This window comes from Coffea arabica, unplaced genomic scaffold, assembly GCF_036785885.1.
Source record: "Coffea arabica cultivar ET-39 unplaced genomic scaffold, Coffea Arabica ET-39 HiFi ptg000062l, whole genome shotgun sequence".
In the NCBI taxonomy this organism is placed as follows: domain Eukaryota; kingdom Viridiplantae; phylum Streptophyta; class Magnoliopsida; order Gentianales; family Rubiaceae; genus Coffea; species Coffea arabica.
In genome coordinates this window covers 43578-68090 of record NW_027266208.1, presented here as the reverse complement: position 1 = coordinate 68090, position 24513 = coordinate 43578, and the positions used below count along the sequence as shown (strand labels likewise).

At 36.6% G+C, this 24513-nt stretch overlaps 3 protein-coding genes and 1 long non-coding RNA gene across 5 annotated transcripts; 3 read left to right on the top strand and 1 right to left on the bottom strand.

Annotated features, from left to right (window-relative positions):
- Window positions 1-1281: 1281 nt before the first annotated feature.
- LOC113735536 (transcription factor MYB12-like) lies at window positions 1282-3589 on the bottom strand. The gene is made up of 3 exons (XM_027262536.2): window positions 3194-3589; window positions 2909-3038; window positions 1282-2466 (listed from the first exon to the last, which is right to left on the bottom strand). Exons 1-3 carry the CDS (start codon window positions 3324-3326, stop codon window positions 1413-1415), a joined length of 1317 nt encoding a protein of 438 aa, XP_027118337.1. The 5' UTR covers window positions 3327-3589; the 3' UTR covers window positions 1282-1412.
- A 1668-nt stretch (window positions 3590-5257) lies between these two features.
- On the top strand, window positions 5258-6331 carry LOC140032785 (uncharacterized). The gene is made up of 2 exons (XR_011836675.1): window positions 5258-5572; window positions 5684-6331. It is a non-coding gene; the product is annotated as an uncharacterized lncRNA (long non-coding RNA).
- Window positions 6332-10971: 4640 nt separating this feature from the next.
- Window positions 10972-16976, top strand: LOC113735545 (dnaJ protein ERDJ3B). The gene is made up of 10 exons (XM_027262546.2): window positions 10972-11315; window positions 11401-11549; window positions 11652-11778; window positions 12852-12963; window positions 13287-13403; window positions 13536-13622; window positions 14761-14820; window positions 14917-14994; window positions 15907-15978; window positions 16406-16976. The coding sequence occupies exons 1-10, from the start codon at window positions 11242-11244 to the stop codon at window positions 16562-16564; spliced, it is 1035 nt and encodes a 344-aa protein (XP_027118347.1). The 5' UTR covers window positions 10972-11241; the 3' UTR covers window positions 16565-16976.
- Window positions 16977-19581: 2605 nt separating this feature from the next.
- LOC113735552 (phospholipase A1 PLIP2, chloroplastic) lies at window positions 19582-23581 on the top strand. 2 transcript variants are annotated; one of them, XM_027262552.2, is made up of 5 exons: window positions 19582-20752; window positions 21360-21923; window positions 22037-22096; window positions 22244-22657; window positions 22740-23581. In XM_027262552.2, the coding sequence occupies exons 1-5, from the start codon at window positions 20072-20074 to the stop codon at window positions 23316-23318; spliced, it is 2298 nt and encodes a 765-aa protein (XP_027118353.1). In that variant the 5' UTR covers window positions 19582-20071; the 3' UTR covers window positions 23319-23581. The 2 variants fall into 2 exon arrangements, with proteins under 2 accessions (XP_027118353.1, XP_027118357.1); XM_027262556.2 differs by having other exon boundaries at window positions 22743-23532.
- Window positions 23582-24513: the final 932 nt, after the last annotated feature.

The following is a 24513-nucleotide window of genomic DNA, read 5'->3' as shown; positions in this document are numbered from 1 at the left end:
ACAAGTCTGGCCAATCAAGGAATTACTTATTGGTATTGTCTCTTTATTAGTAAATACAAAATGAAGAGATAATATTTAAGTTAGCACAGTCATAATATGGCTGCATGTTTTGTCAAACAAGTAAAGTGGTATACATGTTTTAAACTTTTACCTCATTCCACAGTCATAAATAGGGGTCTTTCCACCAAGTCAAAGAACACGAAGAGACGTCTCACGCACTCAAGTTTTGAAACTCCAAGCTACGAAGCCCTCCACCCTCAAGTTCCTCAAGTCGTCTATATATTAAGGCTTGAGTCTTCATATATCTTCGAAGTTCTTCAAATTTTACATACCAAGATTTAAAGGAATCGGTGGTCGATCCGGAAGCAAGTACGAAGCCCTTGGATTAGCGTTTGAAGAGAAGAATCGAGGAAAACTCTCTACAAGTTTAAAAGAATTTCGGAGACTGTACTCACTTATTTTCTTAAATTTATATATTACATATTTGTCGTATATTTTTCTTGTCTTTTGCGGACTTGAAAGTTTATCACGTACAATGACATGGATATGTATCTTTTGAATTTGTTGCCTGTACCCGTACAACATTAATAGGCTTGGAATATTTGTAGAAAGCTTCCTCTACCTTCCTCTAATAGGGGTGGTCCAGTGGCTTCAGTCTAAAGAGCGACTCCATGAATCATTTATATCAGTCGTCAGTTGGCTATTAAAATCTCTATAATTTCAAAATAAAATGCGAGAAGAAGCACCTTTCTTCATTTCTTTTCTTTCCCCCTTTTCTTTCCCCCCCCTCAAAGTATGCCCATCGCTTTAATTACTTTCAACTTCAAAAAATAACAAAAGAGCTTTTCTTTCTTGTTTTGATGAAACAATAATGTAGCCTTTTATATTGCGTTCACTTTCCATGTCAACCAGTCAAGGATAAAGACCCTTGACATTTCCAAATATGCGTCCACTTTTCAAGCAAAAGACAACGAACGTTAACACCACTCTTGGTCGTCTTCAAAATTTGGGAAGGCTTGTGTTATTAGAAATGAATATCAAAAACTACTGCAGGAGTTTGTTTGTTCAGATACATTGGTACGGTAATTACTGCAAATGCTCCATATTTCTTCTCTTTTGTCAATTCGTTATCTGTGTACTTTCCCATATGCGCAAGCTTCATCACAGTTAGAAGGCATGGTTAACGTGCGAAATTCGAACGTCAATATATCCAACTTCATTTGTTATATCCAGAGCGGTGGTGAATTTGTTACTGTATCCAACTTCATCTGCCACGCACGCTTTCCAAGACATTTACATGGTAAAATTAATGCACGGGAAACGGTCTACATTATATGTTTTCCTCCTCCTTATTTTACAGCCTAAGAAAGCACAAAACGAACAAGAATAAAATAAAATAAAGAGATGAAAACTCAAGAGAGAAGCCAGGCAACCATAGCATTGTGCTTTTCATCGTCCATTCCAGCTCCATCGTCAAAATTCCCACTTGAATTCAGGTAGTTGTTGTTGTTGTCAGAATCCCAGAGCCACGACAGCAAGTCTGCTTCCTCCCCTGGTAATGTGGTGAGATTGTTTTGGACTACAGGTTCATCCCATTGCCAATCATCCCAGTCATCAAGCTTTCCGTCGTGATGATCTTCATGAGCTGGAGAAGTGCAGCCGATCTGATTCCTTCCTTTTGAAACGTCCATTTTTCCCAACTTATCAGTTTCCTCCTGATCATCGACAATACTTGATGCTCTTGTAGTGTAGCAGCCCGGGTCCATATTATCGCATCGTCGCTCCACGTTAGTGGCTGCCGTTTCACTACACGTTTCTTTTGTACTCGTATTTCCGTGAAACGTCAAAATCCCATCAGGATCCCCAATATTCATCATCTCATCAAGACACAACATCCCGCTGTCCAGCCCCACAGCTCCATCACTACCGCTTGTCATCAATCCACCTTCAGGCTGCAACATCACGCTGCTCTTGGTTTCTCCCACTTCAGGGGTGCATTCGTCGCTAGTAGTACCAGTGCTTGCCAAATTTTGTCTTCTTTCTCGTTTAGGGCATGCGTCCGTCATAAGACTACTAGACACCACGAATTTACTCGTGCCTCCCTCTTCCAAAGAGACTGCACTAGACAGATTCTCTTCCTCAAGAGTTGGAGTACGGGGCATTTGAACCGTTGCAGCAGCAGGTCCCGCTAATTCTTTTGGTTGCGATGGATTAGTGCTCCTTCTGTTCTTCCTCACGTTGGATCCATTCGTTCGACTGCCTTTTCGCTTCTTCGATACTTCACCGCCTCCATGCTCAACTACTAAGTCCATCACCTCTGCCGCTGGTTGCAGCGGACCTGGTGGTACACTACTTTCGCTATCTGGCTTCTTGAATTTGTGGAGTTGTCTGCTCAAATGAGAGTTCCAGTAGTTCTTAATCTCATTGTCTGTTCTACCTGGCATGTGTCCCGCAATCAAAGACCACCTTTGAACCCAAAAAAAAAAAAAAAAAAGAGGACATCATTAACAATCACCTCATCATTATTAATCATAAATCAGTGGTAATAAAATTTATACGCACAACTCCCCAGGTAAGCAGTGTTTTTCAGAATGAACGATTCAACAAGATGGTCACGTGCAAGCGGTAGTGTAAATGAAAGATATATTTAAAGTACTTGCTAGTTGCTACTCGGCCTTATTCAACTCACAAGATCCGTGAGTTGGCTACAGAAAATAATCAAGAAATTGAGTATAAAAATAGAATAGTGGTTGGATGGGGACCCTTTTCATCATTTTCCCCCAAATAAGTGCTAGGACAGGGAGACATCTGATTTACATTTGTTGTTGGACAAAAATTAGTGGGCAAAAGGGAAAAAGAAAAAAAGGAAGAAAGATAGTAGTGCATGTTGTGAGGAATGCTGGGTCACCTGTTACCGAGAGATGCATGCAGATTAATTATCAGTTCTTCCTCTTCTGCAGTTATATTGCCTCGCTTCAAGTCAGACCTCAAGTAGTTGATCCATCTCAATCTGCAACTCTTCCCACATCTAAGCAGTCCTTCAAAATGGACACGTAGCCGGATAAGAGACCCATTATTTAAAAAAAAAAAAAAGGTATTAATACCATACTCAAAGGCAGGCAGGCAGGCCTTGTCGCTGGTATGATGATAATAATTAATAAGTGAGAGCTCAAATAACTATAACATGGGGTACCTGCATTCTTTGGTAGTGACCTCCAGGAACCTTCTCCGTTGGCTTGAATGTACTTGGTCAAGATTTCATCTTCTTCAGCCGTCCACCTCCCTCTCTTTATGCCCACTTTCTCACAGCAAGGGGCTCTTCCCATTATTCTTCAGGTTTCAGATCAGATTAGAGAGATGCTGAGCTGCTGCCGTTCTAATCGCTAGTTTCTGAAACTTTTGTAGAAAAATGACTTTTCAAACGGGCCCTGCGTTTTAAAGGAGGAGGTGGAAGAGCCTAACAACAAACTTGGTAGCCTAGCATAGCTGGTTGACTTTCAAAGACTTTTTATGCATGTTTTTATTGCACGCTCTCAAAAGTTGAGGTGCAGGACTTATCAATCTATAGAGTATGGACCAGACCCAGGGTGCGTTGGCGCAGGGGAGGCTGGAGTAAATCTTTATACCGCGCGTTAGGACTCAAAAACAGTGAGGTGGGACAACCGGTGATGTACATTACATGCAAGTTGGTGTGGTGAGAGACGATGCCACGAGGGCCACATAGAAAGACACCTGTCGTGGCTCATCCACCGTCGGCAGCCTCGTGACGGGGCTTCCATCTCCCACGTTGATTATCCCTCGTACCACCACGCTCCCTCTCTCTCTCTCTCTGGTATCTCCCCTTCCCTTCGGTCCTCCTTAGAATTTAGATCATCTAATCAAGTCCCACCTCTGCCATTATTACCTCCACCTGCCGCATCTCTCCTCGATTTAATTTAATTACGTACCTCCTTGTCTGCGGTCCTCCCTCCTTGAGGAGGAATCAAGAGAGGAATTAGGAATGTGCGTTTATTTCATTATTATTTTTATTATTATTTGCAAATGGGCTGCCTAACCTTTCGCTGTTGGCATTAGGTAGGACAAACTAGTCTTTGTCAACCTATTATTATTGGTGGGGAGGAAAAATTTGGATGGATCCGGTGCACGACCTCAACCACAGACGGAGAGCCCTGTGATCAATGTTTTTAAACTCGGACCGGTCAGTGAACCGGAGAGGTGGCCGGTTCGCGGTTCGATCGATCCAACTAGTCGGTTCAAAGGTTCACTGTTTTTTTTTTTTAAGCAGGTTTCATTCTACACTTGAACTTTACCAACATAACTTAATTTAAGTTATGATAATAATAAATTTTCTAAAAGTTATACACAAAACATGGAATGATAAATATAATTAAAATATCATAATTCACCACAAGTTTTCATAAATTCATTATAAACATAAATAGATACAATCCAAATGTGCACCAATTATCACAAATAAAAACACAAAAAATAAATAAATTAAATATTGAAATTCTTTTACAACCCTTAAAAAAATCCATAAAAGAGTTCAAGTTAAGACAAACTATTTGAATAGCAGACTTTTATCAGTGGCATGATAAGCAATCACATCACCTTCACAATTTCATCAACTTAAGCTGAAAAAGTTAAAATTTTATTATAAAAATATAAATCTAATTGCTCAAACTAAAAAAAACTAAAAATTTTTGAAAAACAAATATACAGTTAAACACATAAAAAATTAATTGTTACTAAACATTACTAATTAACATGTTATATTAAATTCAATGATCCTATACCATTAATTATTTTAAATTCAATTATCAATAGCTTCGATTATGTGCCAACTACCATATTTTTAACCAACCCAATGTTATTATTTGTAATTCCTACCCAATTCCTACACGGATGTGCACTACTTTTTGCAAAAATTTCATCCTTAATTAATCGATAAAAATAAAACAAAAATGAGGGAAACATATGAAAATTGAGGGGAAAAAGAAGAAAATGCAAAAAATCAACTAAAGATAATAATATAGAAAAAAACCTTGAAAAGAAAAAAATTAAACTTACTAAAATGTTGGAAAACAAGAAAAGTTGAAATTTTCAACTTGTTTACAATCTGCTAAAGATAATAACTTGATAATAATGGTGAAGACTTGAGAAAATCTTGTTGTGGATATTTGGGTTAAAAATGGTTAAGAAGAAAAAATTGAAAAAAAAAATAAGAGAAGAACTTGATATTTTAATATATTTTTTAGTCAAGTAGAATTCTCAACAAACTTAAGTACAGTCTAGCGGTAAGATTGTCATATTTAAACTTGGAGATCCAAGTTCGAATCTTAGCTACACAATTCTTGATATTTTGTTGAAGAATTTAAAAAATCACCGGTTCACGATTCTTAACGGTTCGTCCGATTCGTCCGGGTTTCAACAGTTCTCCATGAACTTCCGACTTTAGCATTAGATCGGACCGGTGACATGGTCGGTTCGCGATCCAACCGGTCGAACCGGCCGGTCCGGTCCGGTTCTGAAAACATTGCCTGTGATCCGTCACGTTGACACTGCGAATTAAGTAAGTAGTGAGAAGTTGTCTCCTCTTGTTCCTTGCGTACTTTTTGTTTCAAAGATTTTTTGATATTTCTTCAAAACTTATGTACTAGCTTTAAAAAATATATATATATAGTTTTGCAAGAAAAAGGGAAGATGAGAAGAAGGAGAAGATGGTGGCCACGCGGTCGGATGAAGATTCAACTGACGACTACTTCCACAGGAGAAATTTCTTCAGTCTATTAAACCAGAAAATAGGATCCAGAAGGCTGGAAATCTCTCTTTATAGACGCTGCCACTTGCTCCTCCGATGGCGGCGGACGAAAGGGAAAGGAGAAAGGGAAGTCTATGAAAGAAATGAAGTAAGGTGTAGTGAGCTTGGGATTATCTCTCTGGTGAGTGGTGGGTAGCAGAAAGATGGCAGCAGCAGCCGTAGGAGGAGGTTGGTGACGAAAGCGGTGGATGGATGTTCGAGTTTGGGATAGAAGGCAAAATTGATACCGACAGAATTAACTACGCTTTTTGTCTCGAAGCAAGAAGAAACGAATTCTCAATTATTAATTCATAATATGTCAATGTGGCAGATTGTCGCGGATCGAAGTTTTTGCCTATCGATGCTTCCCAAAAATTTACGAATGGAACTTCGTTTGTTTGCCTGCCTGTCAAATGTTGCCATCTTTTCCTTCATCAACCATTACTATCAATCACCATGTAAAATTTATTAGCTCAAACTCAAAAATATAATGCATGTGAATCTATATATGTCTCGGAATTCCACTAGTCAGTCCCTTTATTCCATTATTATTCTGCCCACCCATCCCTTTCTCCCCGTCTAATAATAGTTTTTTTTTTTAAAAATCCAAGTTATTCAAAAATAGTAAACTTTTCATCATGTAAAGTATTAAATTAGTCCATTACATGTCGTATTTTGTACATATATATATTTATATAAATTATTTTTTTAAAAATTCATTATACCGAAATTGAACCGATCCGACCGATTAAATCTCGACCCTTTCATTTCATCGATTCAATTAACGGCCTGGTTTTTTTTTTTTTTTAAAACATTGGTCAGAATTTGTTCAAATGGAATTCTTGTAATGGTGCGCTTTAAAATAACCCATATTTTGATTTTATCTCAAATTTATTCTCAAGAATTTGAAAGCTTTATGCTCCAGTTGTTTGACCCAGATTTATTCTCAACTAATTCCAAAAACCAATTTGAGAAAGTCACGTTTGACCCAAATGGCTTCTTCCTTCAAATTCTTGCGCTTTTGGTTCATTACTATTGATACAGAACGAGGAATCCCTCGGTCTGGGGATCCATCTTCGGTATCAATAAAGCTACCCAAAAAATCATTAACAGTTCTAGATTAGGGTCGATTTCTATTTATTTTTAATTAGTAATGTTTAGAGTTTAATTCTGTTACAGTAAAAATATCCCAAATAACTTACAATCCAAACAAACCTATTATTATTATTATTAGTATTAATTGTGTTAACAGGGATCCTCAAGGCGATCGAACCTATTTAGGATTTTTTGCATTCATTCTATTATTGTATTTTTAGGTTTTGTTCGTCCAACGATTCCCGTGTGAAGGGTACTCGCATAACCACTTCGTCCTCTACGCTTCCGTAATCGCATCATGTGATATCAAAGTTGATGCACATTAGAGTCATTTGGATCTTTTTCATGCACATTGTGATTGTGTAGAGGCATGTTATGATCATATTTAACGCCTCTTCAAAATATATACCAGGGAGTTTTAAGTATAGGGTCACTTGAAGGGGTCTTCACGCCCACTTGGGATCCTCGGTGACATGTTTTTTATGTCAATCCAATGCCACCAATAGTGTTGCGCCAAGTGTCTTGTTATTAATTACATTTTAATTTTCTAATAATTCAACTTGGCTTGATTTAACACAAATATAAATAATAACAAGACACTTGGCGCAATACTATTGATGGCATTGGATTGGCATAGAAAACATGTCACCGAGGATCCCAAGTGCTTCACGCCATAGGTGCACAACCGAGAGATTCACTCTTGACAATAAGGGATCAAATCTTGTGCTGAGGATGGAGGATGGTGAAATTGTTGGGTTCAAGAGTTTATTGGGATTACATGTAGGGCTTGTTTGGCACCCTAGTTTTTTACCAAGTTTTTTAGCTACTAGTTTTTTAACAACTTTTGCTACAGGAACCCCAAAAAACTTTTCAAAGTTTTTTACCTACACACTTCAAAAATTATACACAAAAAATTTCTCAAAAAATTTTCTTCCTCCCTCACCCAACCCACCACACCAGACACCGCCTCCACCACCTCTCCTCGAGCCGATCACCTATTCCGGCGCCGCCGGCAACCTCAAAAATTTTTTTTGAATTTTTGAATCCCTCACCCTCAAAAATTTATTATATATATTATATATTTATATATTTATTTAAACATATTATAAATATTTTATTTTATTTAAAATATATTTTTATACATTTATATAAATATTATATACCATATAAATTAATATTAATATAAATATGTAATTATACATTTATATAAATATTATATATTATATATTTAATATATAAAATACATATTATATATATTACACATTTATGTATATATATTTATATACAATTATATTATGTATTATGTATAACATAATACATTTATACATAATATTAACACACAATATTAATTATACATTTATACATAATACTAATATATTTATATATTTATATTAATTATATTAATACATTTATACATAATATTATATATTTATACATTTATAACATATTAATTTATATATTTATATAATATTCATTTATAATAATATACAATTATTACATTTGTAAATATATTTATATTATGTATTATATATAATATAATACATTTATATATTTTTATATAACTATATAAATATATTTATTTATAAATGTATTATAAATGCATAAATATATATAAATATTTAAACAATAAAAATTATAACTTATAAACAATATTAATTATACATTTATATATAATATTAATACATTTATACATTTATATTAATTATATTAATACAGTTATACATAATCATCATATACATTTATAAATTATAATTTATACATTTATATAATATTCATTTATAATATATACATTTATATTAATTATACATTTATACATTTATAAATATATGTATATTATGTATTATATATAATATAACACATTTATATATTTTTATATAAATATATAAATATATTTATTTATAAATATTTATAAATGCATAAATGCATATAAATATTTAAACAATAAAAATTATAAATTATAAACAATATTAATTATACATTTATACATAATATTAATACATTTATACATTTATATTAATTATATTAATACATTTATACATAATCATCATATACATTTATAAATTATAATTTATACATTTATATAATATTCATTTATAATTTATCCATTTATATTAATTATACATTTATACATTTATATTTATTTCTAAATATTTATAAATGCATAAATGTTTAAGAATATAAAAGTATAAAAATTATAAATTATAAAATACTCAAAAATATGTTTTAAAAATACCTCTAAAAATAATCCAAAAAAAGTCTACAGTAACATTTCAAAAACTTCTACAAAAAAGTTTTTCACCTTACAAAAACTTCTACAAAATTTTTTCAAAAACTTCTACAGTGCACTACAGTAAAGTTTTAGACAAACTCCCAAAAAACTCAGGTTCCAAACAGGCCCGTAATTTCACGTGTTTGTGGCCACAAGTGTCGTAGGAGGCTCTTTGGTTTGTTTACTCGTTATTGCATCTACATTCTCCATAGAACTTGAGAACGAGGCTGAGCAATGGCTCTGTGGGTTGGCGGTCATACTAAATGAGGGTGAATTTTGGGCTTGTACGAACTAAGGCCCAAACGAAGGATTCCAAACCATCAATGACTCTACCGAGCTCATTTACGGGGTTGAAGCCCAAAATGAAGATGAATCCCAAACGAACAAAATGAGTGCACGTGTATTGAAACGACTGGACTCCGCACAAACGGAAGGCCTTGAAGGCTTGCAAATTTAAAGGTTTGGGAGAATAAAATGGTAATTTTCTTTTTGGGTAAATTTTATACACACTAACGATGTATGCACTATCACCATTTGATTCATGATATGTGTACAAAAGTTGAATTTCAAATTCAAATTTTTGTTATTCATACAACGCTGATAGTATATACACCGACGGTGTAAGAAAGATTAATCCTTTCTTTTTTAATGAGAGGAAGAAATAACATACTTTCTTCTGTCCAACTTTGGATACAGTGGGAATGATTTTGAAATAAGAAAAAAAAAGGAAAGGAGAACACGATTCTTTTGAAATTTTCTCCAAGTACGGGGAGAAATGGAGAGAATGCGTTTATTAAGGATTACAACTTTTGAAAAGTGGCAAGTATATATGAATGGACAAACTCATAATTTGTGGCTCTGTTTGGATTCAGATTTTTTTGAAAACACAATTTTTTCATCTACAAATGCTATAGTAATGCACAAACAAAACCAACTTCAAAAATATTATATCCATACAATATATCAAAAACAACTCCAAATATACAAAAACATATACAACTACTCATCACTCTCCCCCATCATGACCACTATCCCCACACCCATGACCCTCTCTCCGCCCATCTTTCCTCATTCTCCTTCATCCTTTCTTCTTTCCCTTTTCCCGTCTCCAATTTTCTTCCTCTTGACTAGCAACCTTCCTAGTCACCATCAAATCTGATCGCAACCAGAAGCCGCGACCAAGATGGTCGTCGTTAGAGTGGTAGCTAAAATTACAGCCACCATCCGCGAGCAAGAGAGGGGTTTGGGTTGAGGAGAAGGAGGGGAGGAGGGAAAAGGGAGAAAGGAGAGAAAAGAGGGAGGAGGGGGAGCAAAAGGGAGGGGATAGTGGTGGGTCGTGTAAAATTTTTTTAAAAAAAAATATCCTAAAAAAATGGTAAATTGTAAAAATACTCAAAAATATATTTTAAAAATATCTCTAAAAATAATCCAAAAAGCATCAATAGTAAAAATTTTTTATATACACAGTTACAGTAAAATTTTTGAAAAATATCTTAAAAAACAGCTAATCAAATCAAAGCCTAATGCAACTTCTTTTCATCTCACATTATAAATAAAAAAAAGAAGAGGAAGAGTGTTTGCGCGTTCGCTTCCCCGTCTTTTTCCTCCTTGGAATTGAAACTCCGAATGTAGGACTTCAAAAAGTCGTTGAAACCCGAAGTGGGGTCAAGCTTGAACATTCAAGTTTATTAAGAAAAGTTCTTTGCGGGCAGAAAGTGAGGGCTTGAATACGTGGCTACAATTTATTGGACTGAACAAGTGGGAGAGCTCTTTAATTGGTCAGTTCCCTCAAAGAACACGTTTCATTGCGTGCGAAATAGAGGAGAGGTCTCTTTTCGGCCTTTTTTCCCCCGTGATTCAGTAGCAGGCTTCAGTGGTTTTGTAGAAGAGACATTTACGAACAAATTTAAAGCGAATTTTTATTTAGCTCCGGTGCAAAATATCGAAGATTATTCGCTCTCCATCTAAGTTTTTAGATCACACACCCAAAACCCTAGATTTCGAGGGGAGAGACAATCAGATAGATTGTCTTTAATCTCTCTTTCTCGAATTTGAATATATCTGTGCCAGAGAAACTATGGTGCACCGAAGAACATCCAAGTTGCTATTCCTGCTATGCTTTTTATCCTGTTCTCTAATCGCCATTGCAGCGTACGTTTCATGCTACCTCATTCTTGTTCAAATTCAAGATTTGTTTGGTTTTCATTTGTTTTTCGTTTTGATTGAGCGATTTCAGGAAGAGCTATTATGATATTCTGCAAGTGCCGAGAGGTGCTTCGGACGAGCAGATAAAACGGGCCTACAGGAAACTTGCGTTGAAGTATCATCCGGATAAGAACCAAGGCAACGAGGAGGCTAACAAGAAATTTGCTGAAATCAATAATGGTAGGTGCAAATTTGTTGCATTCTTTATGCAGCTGCTCCTTTTTTTCCCCCCTCTCTCTATCTCTCTCGGAAATATTTACTGATCCACGATGGATTTTTCAGCTTACGAAGTGCTTTCTGATAGCGAAAAGAGGAGCATTTATGATAGGTATGGGGAGGAGGGTCTCAAACAGCACGCTGCCAGTGGTGGCAGAGGTGGCGGGATGAACATTCAAGACATATTTAGCCAGTAAGTGGATTCCTTTTACTCTTATTTTATTTTATTTTCTCTGTGAATTATTGTTTAGTCTTGCCTTTGCCCCGTATTTCTTTAATTCGGGAGGTCATGCTCCATAGTTATTTATCGTAAACAAAATATAGAGTCGGTATCATAAGATGGGGCACATTGATGTTGTTTGAATATTTCGTATTGAGTGGGTTAAAAAATCTCGTGAGTTGTGGAAACGTATCGAAACATGGTTTTAATTACCCTTCTTGTTATAGATTTTTGGTGTTCCAGAAGTAGTATATTGTGAAATGTGCAAACATTTTTCATCGTATTTGTTCTGCTGAGTTGCGATTATTCTTTGCCAGTATAAGCTAAGGTGCAGTCGAACATTATTGGCTTGAAGTTAGACTGAGTCGTTCATGCGGGATAGATCAAAACATGAAGTAAATGAAATTAAGCAAAATCTGATGATTGAGATTTAAGAAGCTACTTGTTCATGCAGTTGGGTTAGACAAATTAAATAAGAACCGTGCATTCCATCTCATACCGGTTCTTTATGTCTTTAGTTTTGGATGTTTAACAATTTTTAATAAATTTCTAAACAGGTCCATGTAATCATGCATATCTCTGAAATCCGTAGCAAACTAATGCAGTTTAAAACTACTTGTGCCCAAATACTTTGGTCGTGGTGACTTCTCTTGACTCCTCTTTTTCCCACCAATTCACTGCTGTTCTGTACTCAGTTCTACACTATACAATCTGGAATTCTGGACCCTCTCTGAAGAAGTGGTTGAGAGAGGTCTTTGTGTTTGTATTTCTTTTGTACTCAGTCTTTGACTTTATGGTTTTTTCCCTTATCCTCGTTTAGTATTTTTCTTTGTGGAGAACATATTTAGCTAGGAATAGTTCAGATGTTAGCAATATGTATGAGCAATTTCTCTGCATACATTTATTTTCTGGTATCTTTTTCCCCATGATTGCTCTTTTCTCTTCTACTGGATAACTGATGCTGAACTGGGGAGTGTCGTTGTCTACTAAATACATTTTAAAAGTTACACGGTTTGCTGAAAGATTTTGAAAACTTAAACTTCTAGGTTCTTTGGTGGAGGTCCAATGGAAGAAGAAGAGAAGATTGTTAAAGGTGATGATGTGATTGTTGAATTGGATGCAACTTTGGAAGATCTATACATGGGGGGGTCATTGAAGGTAATTTTGCGTCTGTAAACTTTTGAGGACTGAGTGTAGTGTTGCTTTTGACTTCTGAAAACTTTACGCTTTCAGTCCTTATTTTGTATCTTAAGTTGGAATATCTGTGTGGTCTGACTTTGCTGACTTGGAAATGGTATTGCTTTTGAATTGTGTAGTTTCCATCTTATCATTCTGAATTATGAGGAATTTCTATGGTAGTTACTTTGAAAAAAAAAAATACAATTGAAAATTGATGTAGTTGGCCAAGTGCCACTAGTTCAGATTTGGTTCCGTGTTTTTTTTTTCTGCTTATTGCTTCTTGCTCTAAAACAAATTCATAGGTATGGAGGGAGAAAAATGTCATAAAGCCAGCCCCTGGTAAGAGACGTTGTAACTGCCGAAACGAGGTTTATCACAAGCAAATTGGTCCAGGGATGTTTCAGCAGATGACTGAGCAGGTATAGTTTCAGTTTTCTTTGACCACTTCAGTAATGTATGCCCTCTGACCTTAGTGTTTTTTGGGCTGATCCTTATCTTCTTGCTTGATGGCTAGGTCATATTTCCTAACTTGTTTTGACATATTCTTTCAGGTCTGTGAACAATGCCCTAATGTGAAGTATGAAAGGGAAGGCTATTTTGTGACTGTTGATATTGAGAAAGGGATGCAAGATGGGCAGGTATGTCTTTGTGTCTTGTTCAAGTCTTCTATCAACTTTCTAAATCTTTATATCTGAGAGGATTCAGTTGAGTATATGTTAATGATCGATCTCTTTAAATTTTCATCTACTGACATAGAGTTAGTGTTTCCTAGTCCTGGCCAACTGCTAATTCCTTCAAGACAGTATTACTTTTCTTTTCACTGTCATTTTGCGAATTAGATACTGCTATAAAGCTTCTTCTTCTTCTTCTTTTTTTTTTTTTTTTTTTTTACCTTTGGTACACATTGAGATCATGCATGATCTCGTTTAACTCTTCTTTGGCTTCTCATAAATATTAAGTCCTAGATGTGATTGGTATAACTTTCTTATTTGTGTGCTTTTGTTTTGGTTGGATGAAAAAGATGCAAAGTTCTGAATTTTACTTCTGAAAGCAGAACCTTGCATTACAACCCAACAGGCTGCTTTAAGTGATCAGATGTAATGAATATGAAGCAATTGTCGCTAGACATTTTTGTAAGATCCCCTTATTGGAACTACAGTTCATTAACTGTCTGTGAAATGGCGTATGGTTGTAATTTGGAAAATCCAATTTGACATTTTGTCCTTGTTAGTGTCAAATATACTGCAAAGTACACGATGGATTGGCTTTGTGCTTCTATTTTCCAAATCCATCCCTTTCATTTCTTTCTTATAAAGTTACCTGTTGTGGATCTAATTGCAGCAGTCAAAAATAGGAGATGTACAAGAGGAAGTAGCATCAAGAGTGAGGAGGACATTAATTGCCATTTGTCTGTCACATATACATTTAGTACTGAGATTTAACATGGCAACATTGTTAGCAGTAGTGGCAAGTGGAACCAAATAAATATGAAAACATATTTTTGAACAAGATAAAAAGCAAATTCCGTCTCGGAATGCAGAAAGCATTCCATATCTTCTGCTTTAATATGTCAATATTGTGCTGAGAGTAATCTCAAGCTGGTTTGTATCCACACTGTTTCTCATTGGATGGAATTTACCTTTGGTACTGAATGTAAAGATATGCATAGAGTAATTTTTTCTTTGAGGTATTTTAAGCTGTTATTCAAACATCTATTTTCCACTTATTAGATGTTCTGGTATAAGACTTGTGTAACTATCACTGCTCTGTTGACAGGAAGTGGTGTTTTACGAGGATGGTGAGGCCATAATTGATGGGGAAGCTGGAGATCTGAGGGTTTGACTCTATCCTTGGCTTCTGATTGAATATATCTAGGATGTCATGACCACAAAAAAAGCTGATCAAAATACCTTTATTATTATTGTTGGGCAGTTTCGCGTCCATACCGCATCCCATGACCTCTTCAGGAGGGAAGGCAATGATCTACACACTACTGTTACTATAACCTTGGTATTTCAAACTTCCTTGCCGTGTTTTCATTTTGTTGATGCTAATTTGCGTCCAAATAATTCTTAAATTTCAGATTGGCCAACATAATCATCTTAACAAATTTTCAGCATGATTTTCAGCATTTCACCACTTTTAATTGGTTGGGTTGTAAAGTTGGAATTGGCATTCCACTTCTGTTTTGCCGATCATAAGCAATGTGGATGCCTCTTTCTACTGTTATCATTTCCAGCTTGATATCATTTTGACTGGCAAGTAGCTATTAAGTGTTACAGGTAGGAACTCTAATGACATAGCCTTCCATTAGTCGCACATATTGTAGACATAAATTTATGATAGCTAGATTAACAGATGGATTTTTTTTTTTAAATGAGCTTTTGGTCGATTTCATTCGGACTGATTGATTCAATTGTGAAATTTCATTTTCTGCTCGAAGTTAAATGTTGAGATTGGCATAATTTTCATAAGAACCCAAAATCCTAGATCTGCTGTTGTGCTGAATATAGGAGATGAATTCATCTTAAGCCCCGAGAAGGGTTAAGAATGTAAGCTGCTTAGTGCGTAGGAGACAAATGCAACTTAAGCATAAAATGGTTAAGAAGTGGCAGGTAGGGAAGAGGGCCATTGAAGGACCAACTTTTTGGACTTCTGGGCAACTGTCTATTTGCTTCAGTTAGTTGCTTTTGGCATCTAAATAGGAAACCTATGACAGGCTTTTCAACTTGAATATAACTTTCCCTTTGTCTATATAGCCGAATCTTTGTGAGAAATATATCAAGAATGAACAAGATGATCATTTGTATGTTATATTCCATGGTAGATATGTTTCTGGCTACTCATTTTGTTGACTTGTTTAGCTCTCTCCTTTCAAGATCAAAAAGTTCTTATGGAGCTTATTTCTGGGACTTGTTTTAGGTGCAAGCTCTTGTTGGTTTTGAGAAAACCATCAAACATCTCGATGATCATTTAGTGGACATTGGCACAAAGGTAAGTACGTATTGTGTACATTTTGGTTTTGATCTAAGGATCAATCTTTCTTACACCAATTTGATAGAAATTTTTTAATCAAGTGGACATAGTTCCATGCAATATGTGCAAAATATTACATGCCAAAGTTGATAAAGGATGCATGAGTGCATCTTGACCGTCTGTGTAGAAAATTTCTTGCAAGTTTGGTAGACATAAGATCGATCTGTAGCTTTTGTGTTTGGATTGCATTTTCTAGGAATTTTTGTAGAAAAATTACTGTAGCGATTTGATGTATGTGAGGAAAGAATATAATAGGAAAATGTGATCACAGAAAACAACGCAATTTTCCGGCGGAAAATGGCTGTCCAAATGGCTGTTCAATGAAGGTCAATGATATAATCAAATTGCATTGATTTTTATTTTGTTCACATTTTTAATTGCTCAGGGAGTTACAAAGCCCAAGGAAGTGAGAAAATTTAAGGGTGAAGGTATGCCCTTGCATTTCAGTAACAAGAAGGGAGACCTTTACGTCACATTTGAGGTTTTGTTCCCAACTTCACTAACGGAAGATCAGAAGACACAGATTAAGGCAATTCTTGGTTGAGATGAGATATTAAATATTGTATCTTCAGCGGCTCCTGCTTTGCTTCTCCACTGTAGCGTAATGATATTCATGAAAGCATTTAGGCTTTGCTCCAAAGTAGGAAAGCATTTAGGGGTAGGCCATCCTAGCGTTTGCCATTCTTTGGCCCTGATGATGGGTCACAAGTATATCATATTTCCAAGAAATTTTTGCTGTAATCCATGCTAGGTATCCTCCGGTAGGCCACTTTCTTTGCTTATTGTTTTCGGCCGCTCCGAGGTATTTAGTGCTAGCCCGGTCATTGTGGACATCTAACAACGATAATACTTGAACTTGTCTGCTTTCCTGTGAGAACGCCGCATTCTGGAGGCATTGTCCTGACCCTACTAAATCAACGGGCATTTAGATGTGGTGTTTAGCGGGAATTTGTAAATTAGCTGTCTGATAGATTTCTGTTGAATTTGTTATTTGCCGTGTCGTCCCGAGCTTGATGTGTTGTTCTGCTGGTCGATGGGCAGGGTCTGGGTCAGAATAGTCAGCCTGACTCAGCATGTGCGACTCGAGTTCATCCATTAGGTTCTTCTTCGAGATGAGCCATTTTCCATCGTAGTTTTCTCATTTACCAGACGTAGTATATTATCATATTCATTGGAAGGGATTTCCTCTTATAGTTTTCGGGCTTTCTGGCACTTGATGTTTGGTAAAAAGAGATGTTTAGATCGTGACAAAGTGGGTATCTTAAATCTTAATATAGCAAGTAATATGATGGAGTGTGTTTGGATTAGTGATTATTTGGAAAAAATTATTTAGAATACTTTTCCAAGCACTTTTGTGTGGTGATGTACATGAGGTTAAAAGTGATTAGAAGTTTTGTTTATAATGCAAGTTGAATAATATAATAAAAAAAAAATCTTTGTATGTCTTGATTTGTTAAGGCAATTAATTTGCAAAGTGCAATGTTAATTTTTGTGAAAGTAATTTTACAATTAACCATAATTTCTATTATTTGCACAATTATTTGAAAAAAATTATTTAAAATTATTTGCACTATAACACTTTGTATGATATGATGATTGTGAGATTAAAAAAAAAAAAGTGGTTGAAAATTCTAGTAACACTTTATTTTTTTTAATTTTGCTAATCAAACGGATGGGTCAAACAGCAAGAATTTTGCAACGCCTTTGTTAATGTGGGGAGCCAGAAAAGAATTGCAGGGGAGAGTAGCGTAAAAAATTGTCGGAACGAAAAAAAGGGTTTCAAGCAGAAGTATCGTGTAAAATTACTAGAAGCAGCAATAAAACTTTAGAGTGAAGTGTGGTTATGACATTTTAAAAAGAAAGAAAGAAAGAAATAGCAGAATGCAGTTATCACACGTTCGTTGACAGTTGATAGGTGTAGCTCGTAATTAGGGATCGCCTAATATGGCGACCTTTATGACTGAAATCAATACGTTGGACAGATGGACCAAAAGCCAACTACTATAATCAACCGACGTACGAAGCTTAAACTCCACATCATTTCTTACTTTCTCGTTGGTGGCTAATTTACACGAAACAACTTGCCGGATCTCAGGTGGGCATCAAAATTTGTGATTTCTTGATGACTGGAAATTGGTAAACTCTCACGCAGCCGGGCGGCGGCGTCAGCAGAACATGCACAAGTAAGAGTCAGAGCCGGTTGCCGGTTGGGTTGGACGGGCATCCCGACAGCTGAACGTGGAAATAGATAGATTTGAACTGTTCCAAATGCGTGTACCAAAGAGTGAATTAAGACGGCTCTACGAGTACGCCCCACCGTATCGTACGTGGAAAGTGTACAGCGCCAGCGGGTGCGGGTGCGGGTATTGTGAGCTTCCTCGACACGTCACGTTTCCTTTGTGGTTCCATCCGTATCTCACTGACGTGGCGATCATGCAGATGAACATCCGCCCTCCCCCCAACAAAAAACACAAAAAAAAGCCCCAGTTTAGCATACAGAATTTGATTTTTTTGCCCTTTACTTTCTTGCATCAACAATGGCAGTGGGAACCGCAACTATAACCTTTCCTTTCACGCCTTGAGGTTTCTAACAATTTTCCCGAGCCCTATCTAGGTTTTGAAATTTATACTTACCTCCCCTTGTCTAATATTTAAAAAATATGTTTGCAAGTAAAAATTTTTTACTAATATTTTTCTTTTTACATTGGATGCGTAGAAAATTTATATTCAAATTTGAAAGTCTAATAGTGTAAAATAATATTTACATTACCAACATCATTCACTTTAACCTTTCAAAGTAGATCAAAGCATTAATGCAAAGCGTTCATATAGTTTTTTTCCTTTTTTTTTTTGTTAATGCAATTTTTGAAATTGATTAAGTTTTAATCAAACTCTACTATCAAATACACAATTGACAAAAACTTTAACAATTGACAAAACTTTAGTCTTAAAGTGACATAATACAAATTCTTTAGAAAAACTTTAAAATAATTATCTTCCTGCATCAATGAGCTAAAGATTTTAATACCACTTTAAAATTTCCAATTTTGATTAAAAAATAGCACTATTTAATCCTTTTTAGCTCATTTTGTTAGTGCAGCCTTGATGTGTTTGGATAAGAGATTATTTGAAATAATTTTTTTAAAATATACTGTAGCATTTTTTTTGACGTGATGTATATAAGATAAAAAAATGATTCAAAAATGTGTTGATGACGTAAAACAAGTCAGAGTGTGCGTATATAAGGTGCAAACCAAACACACTCCTTATTTAGCTCATTTAAATAGAAAGTTAATTACAAAAAAGTTCCTAAGAAATTGGTAGGGTTTCACTATTCTACCGAAGCTTTGGTCAAACATGAGTGGCTCATTTGGAACTAAATATGCAGTTTGGAGGGCTTAATCAAAATTTGTTCACCTTTTAGGAACTGAATCAAGACTTTGGTATAATTTAAAGGGCTAAATTGAAATTCACCCTTGTAGTCGTGTTGACCACCCCAGCTCCAGGAAAATGGGATTTAAATTCACCCGTTGGGCTTTACAGAAAAAAAAATTCGCAGGAGCGAGAGAGAGAGAGAGTACGGGCGTGACGAAGCAAAGCTGACGGAGAATAAAGTGAGAAACAGAGGGAAGGAGAAGTTTGGTGACCAAATTTTATTTGCCTGCCTTTTACGTCGTAACTTAAACCAACCTCTCTGCCTTCCGGTTATGTCCTGAGTCTCCGCCCCTCCATTCTCAAATTTCAATTCAACCTTAAAAAGACTTTCCTTCTCTCAAATCTAACTCCCAATTACTTCTTCCTTCTAAGCAGCATTTTGCAGGACTTCTCCAAATATAAAGATTGTGGTTTTTTTTTTTTCTTTTTTGGTTTTTTCTCGTTTACAACGCCCCGTCCTCCCCTCCCGTTCTTCTCCATCCGCACTCGACCTTTGGCATTAACCAGTTTTAAAATCCTTCTACTACCGATCACCAACAATTTCTATATCCCCCATATTCCCACCCAAGCAAGCAAAAGAAATTTAAAAAAAAAGGACGGATACCAGTCCTTCTCCATGGATACTCTCTGTTTGAAGGGGGGAATTCATAGTTTGCCGCCTCCCATCGCCGTCGCCGGAAGCTTCGAAGTCCGCTCAGCCCATCATCCTTCGCATATTTGCGCCAACGCGGTTGGTCGATCGTCCGCCGCTATTTCCGTCGACAAGCCTTCCGCGTCTTCTTCTCACAGGGACTGGGGCTTTTCCTTTAGATACCCATTTAGATCTCTCTGGCCCAAGGGAGGTAAGAGCACTTATGACGCCGCCCAATCCGTGAAAGACGCCGTCCCAGTTTTGGCGGAGGAAAAGGACGATAATGATGAGGAAAAATATGAGCTGGATCATGATGGGCGAAATGGGAATTGGGTTTTCAAGATTTTGCACGTTAGGTCCCTGTGGAAGCAAGAACAGCAAGAAGAAGAAGAAGAAGATTTAGAGGTGAGGACACCGGTGGAAGAAGAAAAATTAGAAAACAATGGGCTTTCTGACGAGAATGAACGGAGACCAAGATGTTGTGATGTTGATGAGGAGTGTGATGTTTGTACAGTTTGTGATGATGATGATGGCGATGACCAAAAATTCGATTTAGATAGAGATTCGTTTACAAAGTTGCTGCGGAGGGTTTCCTTGGCGGAAGCTAGATTGTATGCTCACATGTCGTATTTGGGAAACTTGGCTTATTGCATTCCCCAAATCAAGGTACTAGAATCTAATCCCTCCTTTTTGCTTTTTTTTTGAAAAAAATTATTATGCGATGATTTGCAAAACTTAGAAGATAATGGTCTGTTTAATTTTTGTTACCTTGGATCTGTTGATAGATTGTTTGTTTGGGCTTCCTTTATGATACCTTTAACTGCCGTCTGCCAGAAAGGACCTGCTTTCCCTTTTAGGAGCTATATATTTGGGTGGGAAAGTTATTTTCTTTGAATGGACTTATCGGATCACGGCGGATTCTCCTTGCTTTGTTTGATGGAATTTTTTCTTCTTTAATTTAAAGAACGTATTACATGGTTTAGATGCTCGACAACCCCATGTTGTCAATGAGAGCCCCCCTGCTACTCGTTATCTGTTCCAAAGTTCTGCAATTGTTTTTTTCACTGTTGAGGAAAATTCTCTACTTGGTACGGTTGTGGTTTGCTGGTTTCAGGAGCCAAGTTGGAAAATTTCATTTCTCTTTGGCAGCTTTGGGTGATATTCAGATTCATGTCCTTTGCTTGACTCGTTTTCAGTCCCTCGAGTCATCACCTTGCTGTCTCAGTTTGCGAAGTCATCCTTGTAAACTTGGTGTATCCTATTGCTTTTGCAGCCAGGAAATCTCCTGAGAAATCGTGGACTGCGGTTTGTGACTTCATCTCTAGAAAAGAAAGAACAGGCATTGCAGGCTGATAAAGAGAAGGCAGCATCTGAAGACCTTCATGAAAACCACAATGAAGCAGCTAAAGGCCAGCAAAGGAAGGATGGGTCATCAGCCGAAGGTCAAGAAGTCAAAGATAACAAGGAAAAGCAAATACAACTTGAGGAGGAGAAGATTGATGGGAACCGGATAAGTGCAGCTGCTGCCTATCAAATTGCTGCCTCCGCTGCTTCTTATTTGCATTCTCATACAAAGAGCATACTGCCATTTATATCCAAATCAAGGATGAATGAAAATGTAACTGAAAACAACACTGAAAGTACCAAAGTTGTCAATATGATGAATGAAGAGGTGGCCTCAGTAATGGCAACCACTGATTCAGTGACAGCTGTAGTTGCTGCCAAGGAGGAAGTAAAACAAGCTGTAGCAGACGATTTGAACTCAACTCTTTCCTCACCCTGTGAGTGGTTCATCTGTGATGATGATCAGAGTGCCACGAGATTCTTCGTAATTCAGGTACGCCACACAAGTTAATTGCATCAATGGGATTGCTAGGTCTATAACTTTTGCTATTTCTATTAGTTGGATCGTTCTTTTGCTAACCTTTGTTTTATTCCTTATGACTGTAGGGATCTGAGTCACTGGCATCATGGCAGGCCAATCTACTCTTTGAACCCGTTCAATTCGAGGTAAGGGATGTAATACAAGCATAATGTGCTTGACATTGGAGTCACTTACATCAACATTTCCTCTCTGAACTCATTCTTGATGGGATAGAAAATCGACTTTCGGTTTGGTTTGTTATATTTGGGAAGTTAATAGACTTTTCTTCACAGGGTCTTGACGTACTTGTGCATCGTGGTATATATGAGGCTGCCAAGGGGATCTATGAACAAATATTGCCTGAAGTTCGTTCACATTTGAAATCATGCAAGCAAGCTACTTTTCGTTTCACTGGGCACTCTCTTGGAGGAAGCTTATCGTTGCTTATTAATCTCATGTTACTGATAAGGGGAGAAGTTCCTGCTTCTTCATTACTCCCAGTTATAACTTTTGGAGCACCAACAGTAATGTGTGGAGGAGATAGGCTCCTACACAAGCTTGGATTGCCTCGAAGTCATGTCAAGGCAATCACCATGCACCGCGACATTGTACCCCGAGCATTCTCTTGTCGCTATCCCAATCACGTTGCAGAGTTTCTCAAGGCTGTGAATGGAAATTTTCGCACTCTACCATGCCTTACAAACCAGGTAAATGCTTTGCTTCATCCTAGCATTGCTAGTCCCTTGTCATGTTAATGTTGGACACTTAGAAATGTTGTTTTGTCGACAGAAGTTGCTATATGCTCCAATGGGGGAGCTTCTCATTCTTCAGCCAGATGAGAAATTTTCACCAAGCCATCATCTTCTTCCTTCGGGAAGTGGCCTATATCTATTGCGCTGCCAAGCAACTGATGGCAGTGAGGCAGAAAGGCAGATGCAGGCTGCACAGGCCGTTTTCTTAAACTCACCACACCCACTCGAGATTTTGAGCGACCGGGCTGCATATGGTTCTGGAGGGACAATCCAAAGGGATCATGACATGAACTCGTACTTGAGATCTGTACGCAGGGTGATTCAGGAAGAGCTCCACCGCACAAGGAAAGCGAGGAAAGAACGCAGGCGCAAAGTTTGGTGGCCACTGGTGGCATCGCGGGGGGTCAATCCTGGCATCATCATAGGCAGCCCTGTGGAATTCATTACTACGGGGAAAGGACTGTTTAATTTCGCTGGCATCATTCACACGGGGAAGGAATCTGTGAAAAGGTTCAGTAGGCTGGTTGCATCGCAGCACATGCATTTACTTGTGGTGCTCTTGTTGCCTGCAAGGTTGTTAATTATGGGGGCACATAGCGTTATCCGTTTCCATTGATGACACTAGTAGGTTCTCGGTGGCAAGTAGCATTTCATTCCATTAGCTTCAGAAGCCCTCTTAATTTTGTGAACGGGGGGGGCAATGGGCGAATATGATCGTCCAAGTATCCAATTGAAAGAAAGCAGTTTGATTTTTTTCTTCGTATTCAATTCTTGAAATCATGCAACTGATTTCGAAAGCTTGTAACAAATTTGTATTTAATTCTTGAAAAGAGATTTTTACTAACCCCCCAAACGAAAAGGGGAGGGAATTTTCATTCATTTGTCAGTTACTCCTTCCGTCCCACTTTGATAGTCCTGTATTCTTTTTTCATCTGTCCCAAATTGTAGTTTACTTTTCAATTGCAGAATGTAGTTGTATTTTAATTTTTCTAAAATACTTTTATTTAATGTAAGTAGTTGTTATTATAAACCTATTCCATTTAGTGAGAGTTAATTTTTTTTTTTACTATCAATTCAAGTTTTCATAAAGTTGTATCATATTTAATGTAAAGATATTTTAAAAAAATAACAATTTAAATTTATTTTTTTAATAAAATTAATTATTTTTTTTAATTATATAAAAAAAAAATAGGACTATCAAAAGTGGGACGGAAGGAGTAAGTTAGACCAAACGGAAAAGAAAGGGAAACTTGAGCATTGAGTGAGACGAACGTTTCCGTAATTGGCCGTTTAGCTCGGTGAGTGAGACAGTCCATATGATCGGGCAAAACGTGTTACGCCAATTTGTATGCCATATATATATATATATATATATATATTTTTTTTTTTTTTGGATGGATGGATGGATGGATGGTTTTTTTTGTTTTTTGTTTTTTTGAGTTTTGATGCCTAGTACATGTTTAGTACATGTTTCTTCTGAATTGATGCCTAGTCAAGCGAATTGAGAAGTCTAGATGCTCCGATGCTAATAAAAAACAAACAAAAAATGGGGCAGCCTTTAGAGTCTGCCGTTTAAAATGAGGGTAGCGTGCCGGAAAAAAAATCAAAACCGCAGTCAGTCTGGGACGACAGACGGAGATTTTTTTGAGAACAAATACTCCCTCCGTCCCACTTTGATAGTCTTGTTTTCCTTTTTCGTCCGTCCCAAATTGTAGTCCACTTCCCCATTAAGGAATGTAGTAATCTTTCAAATTGTCTAAAATACCCTTATTAAATATCTTGCTATTAATACATTGTTATTAAATACTAAC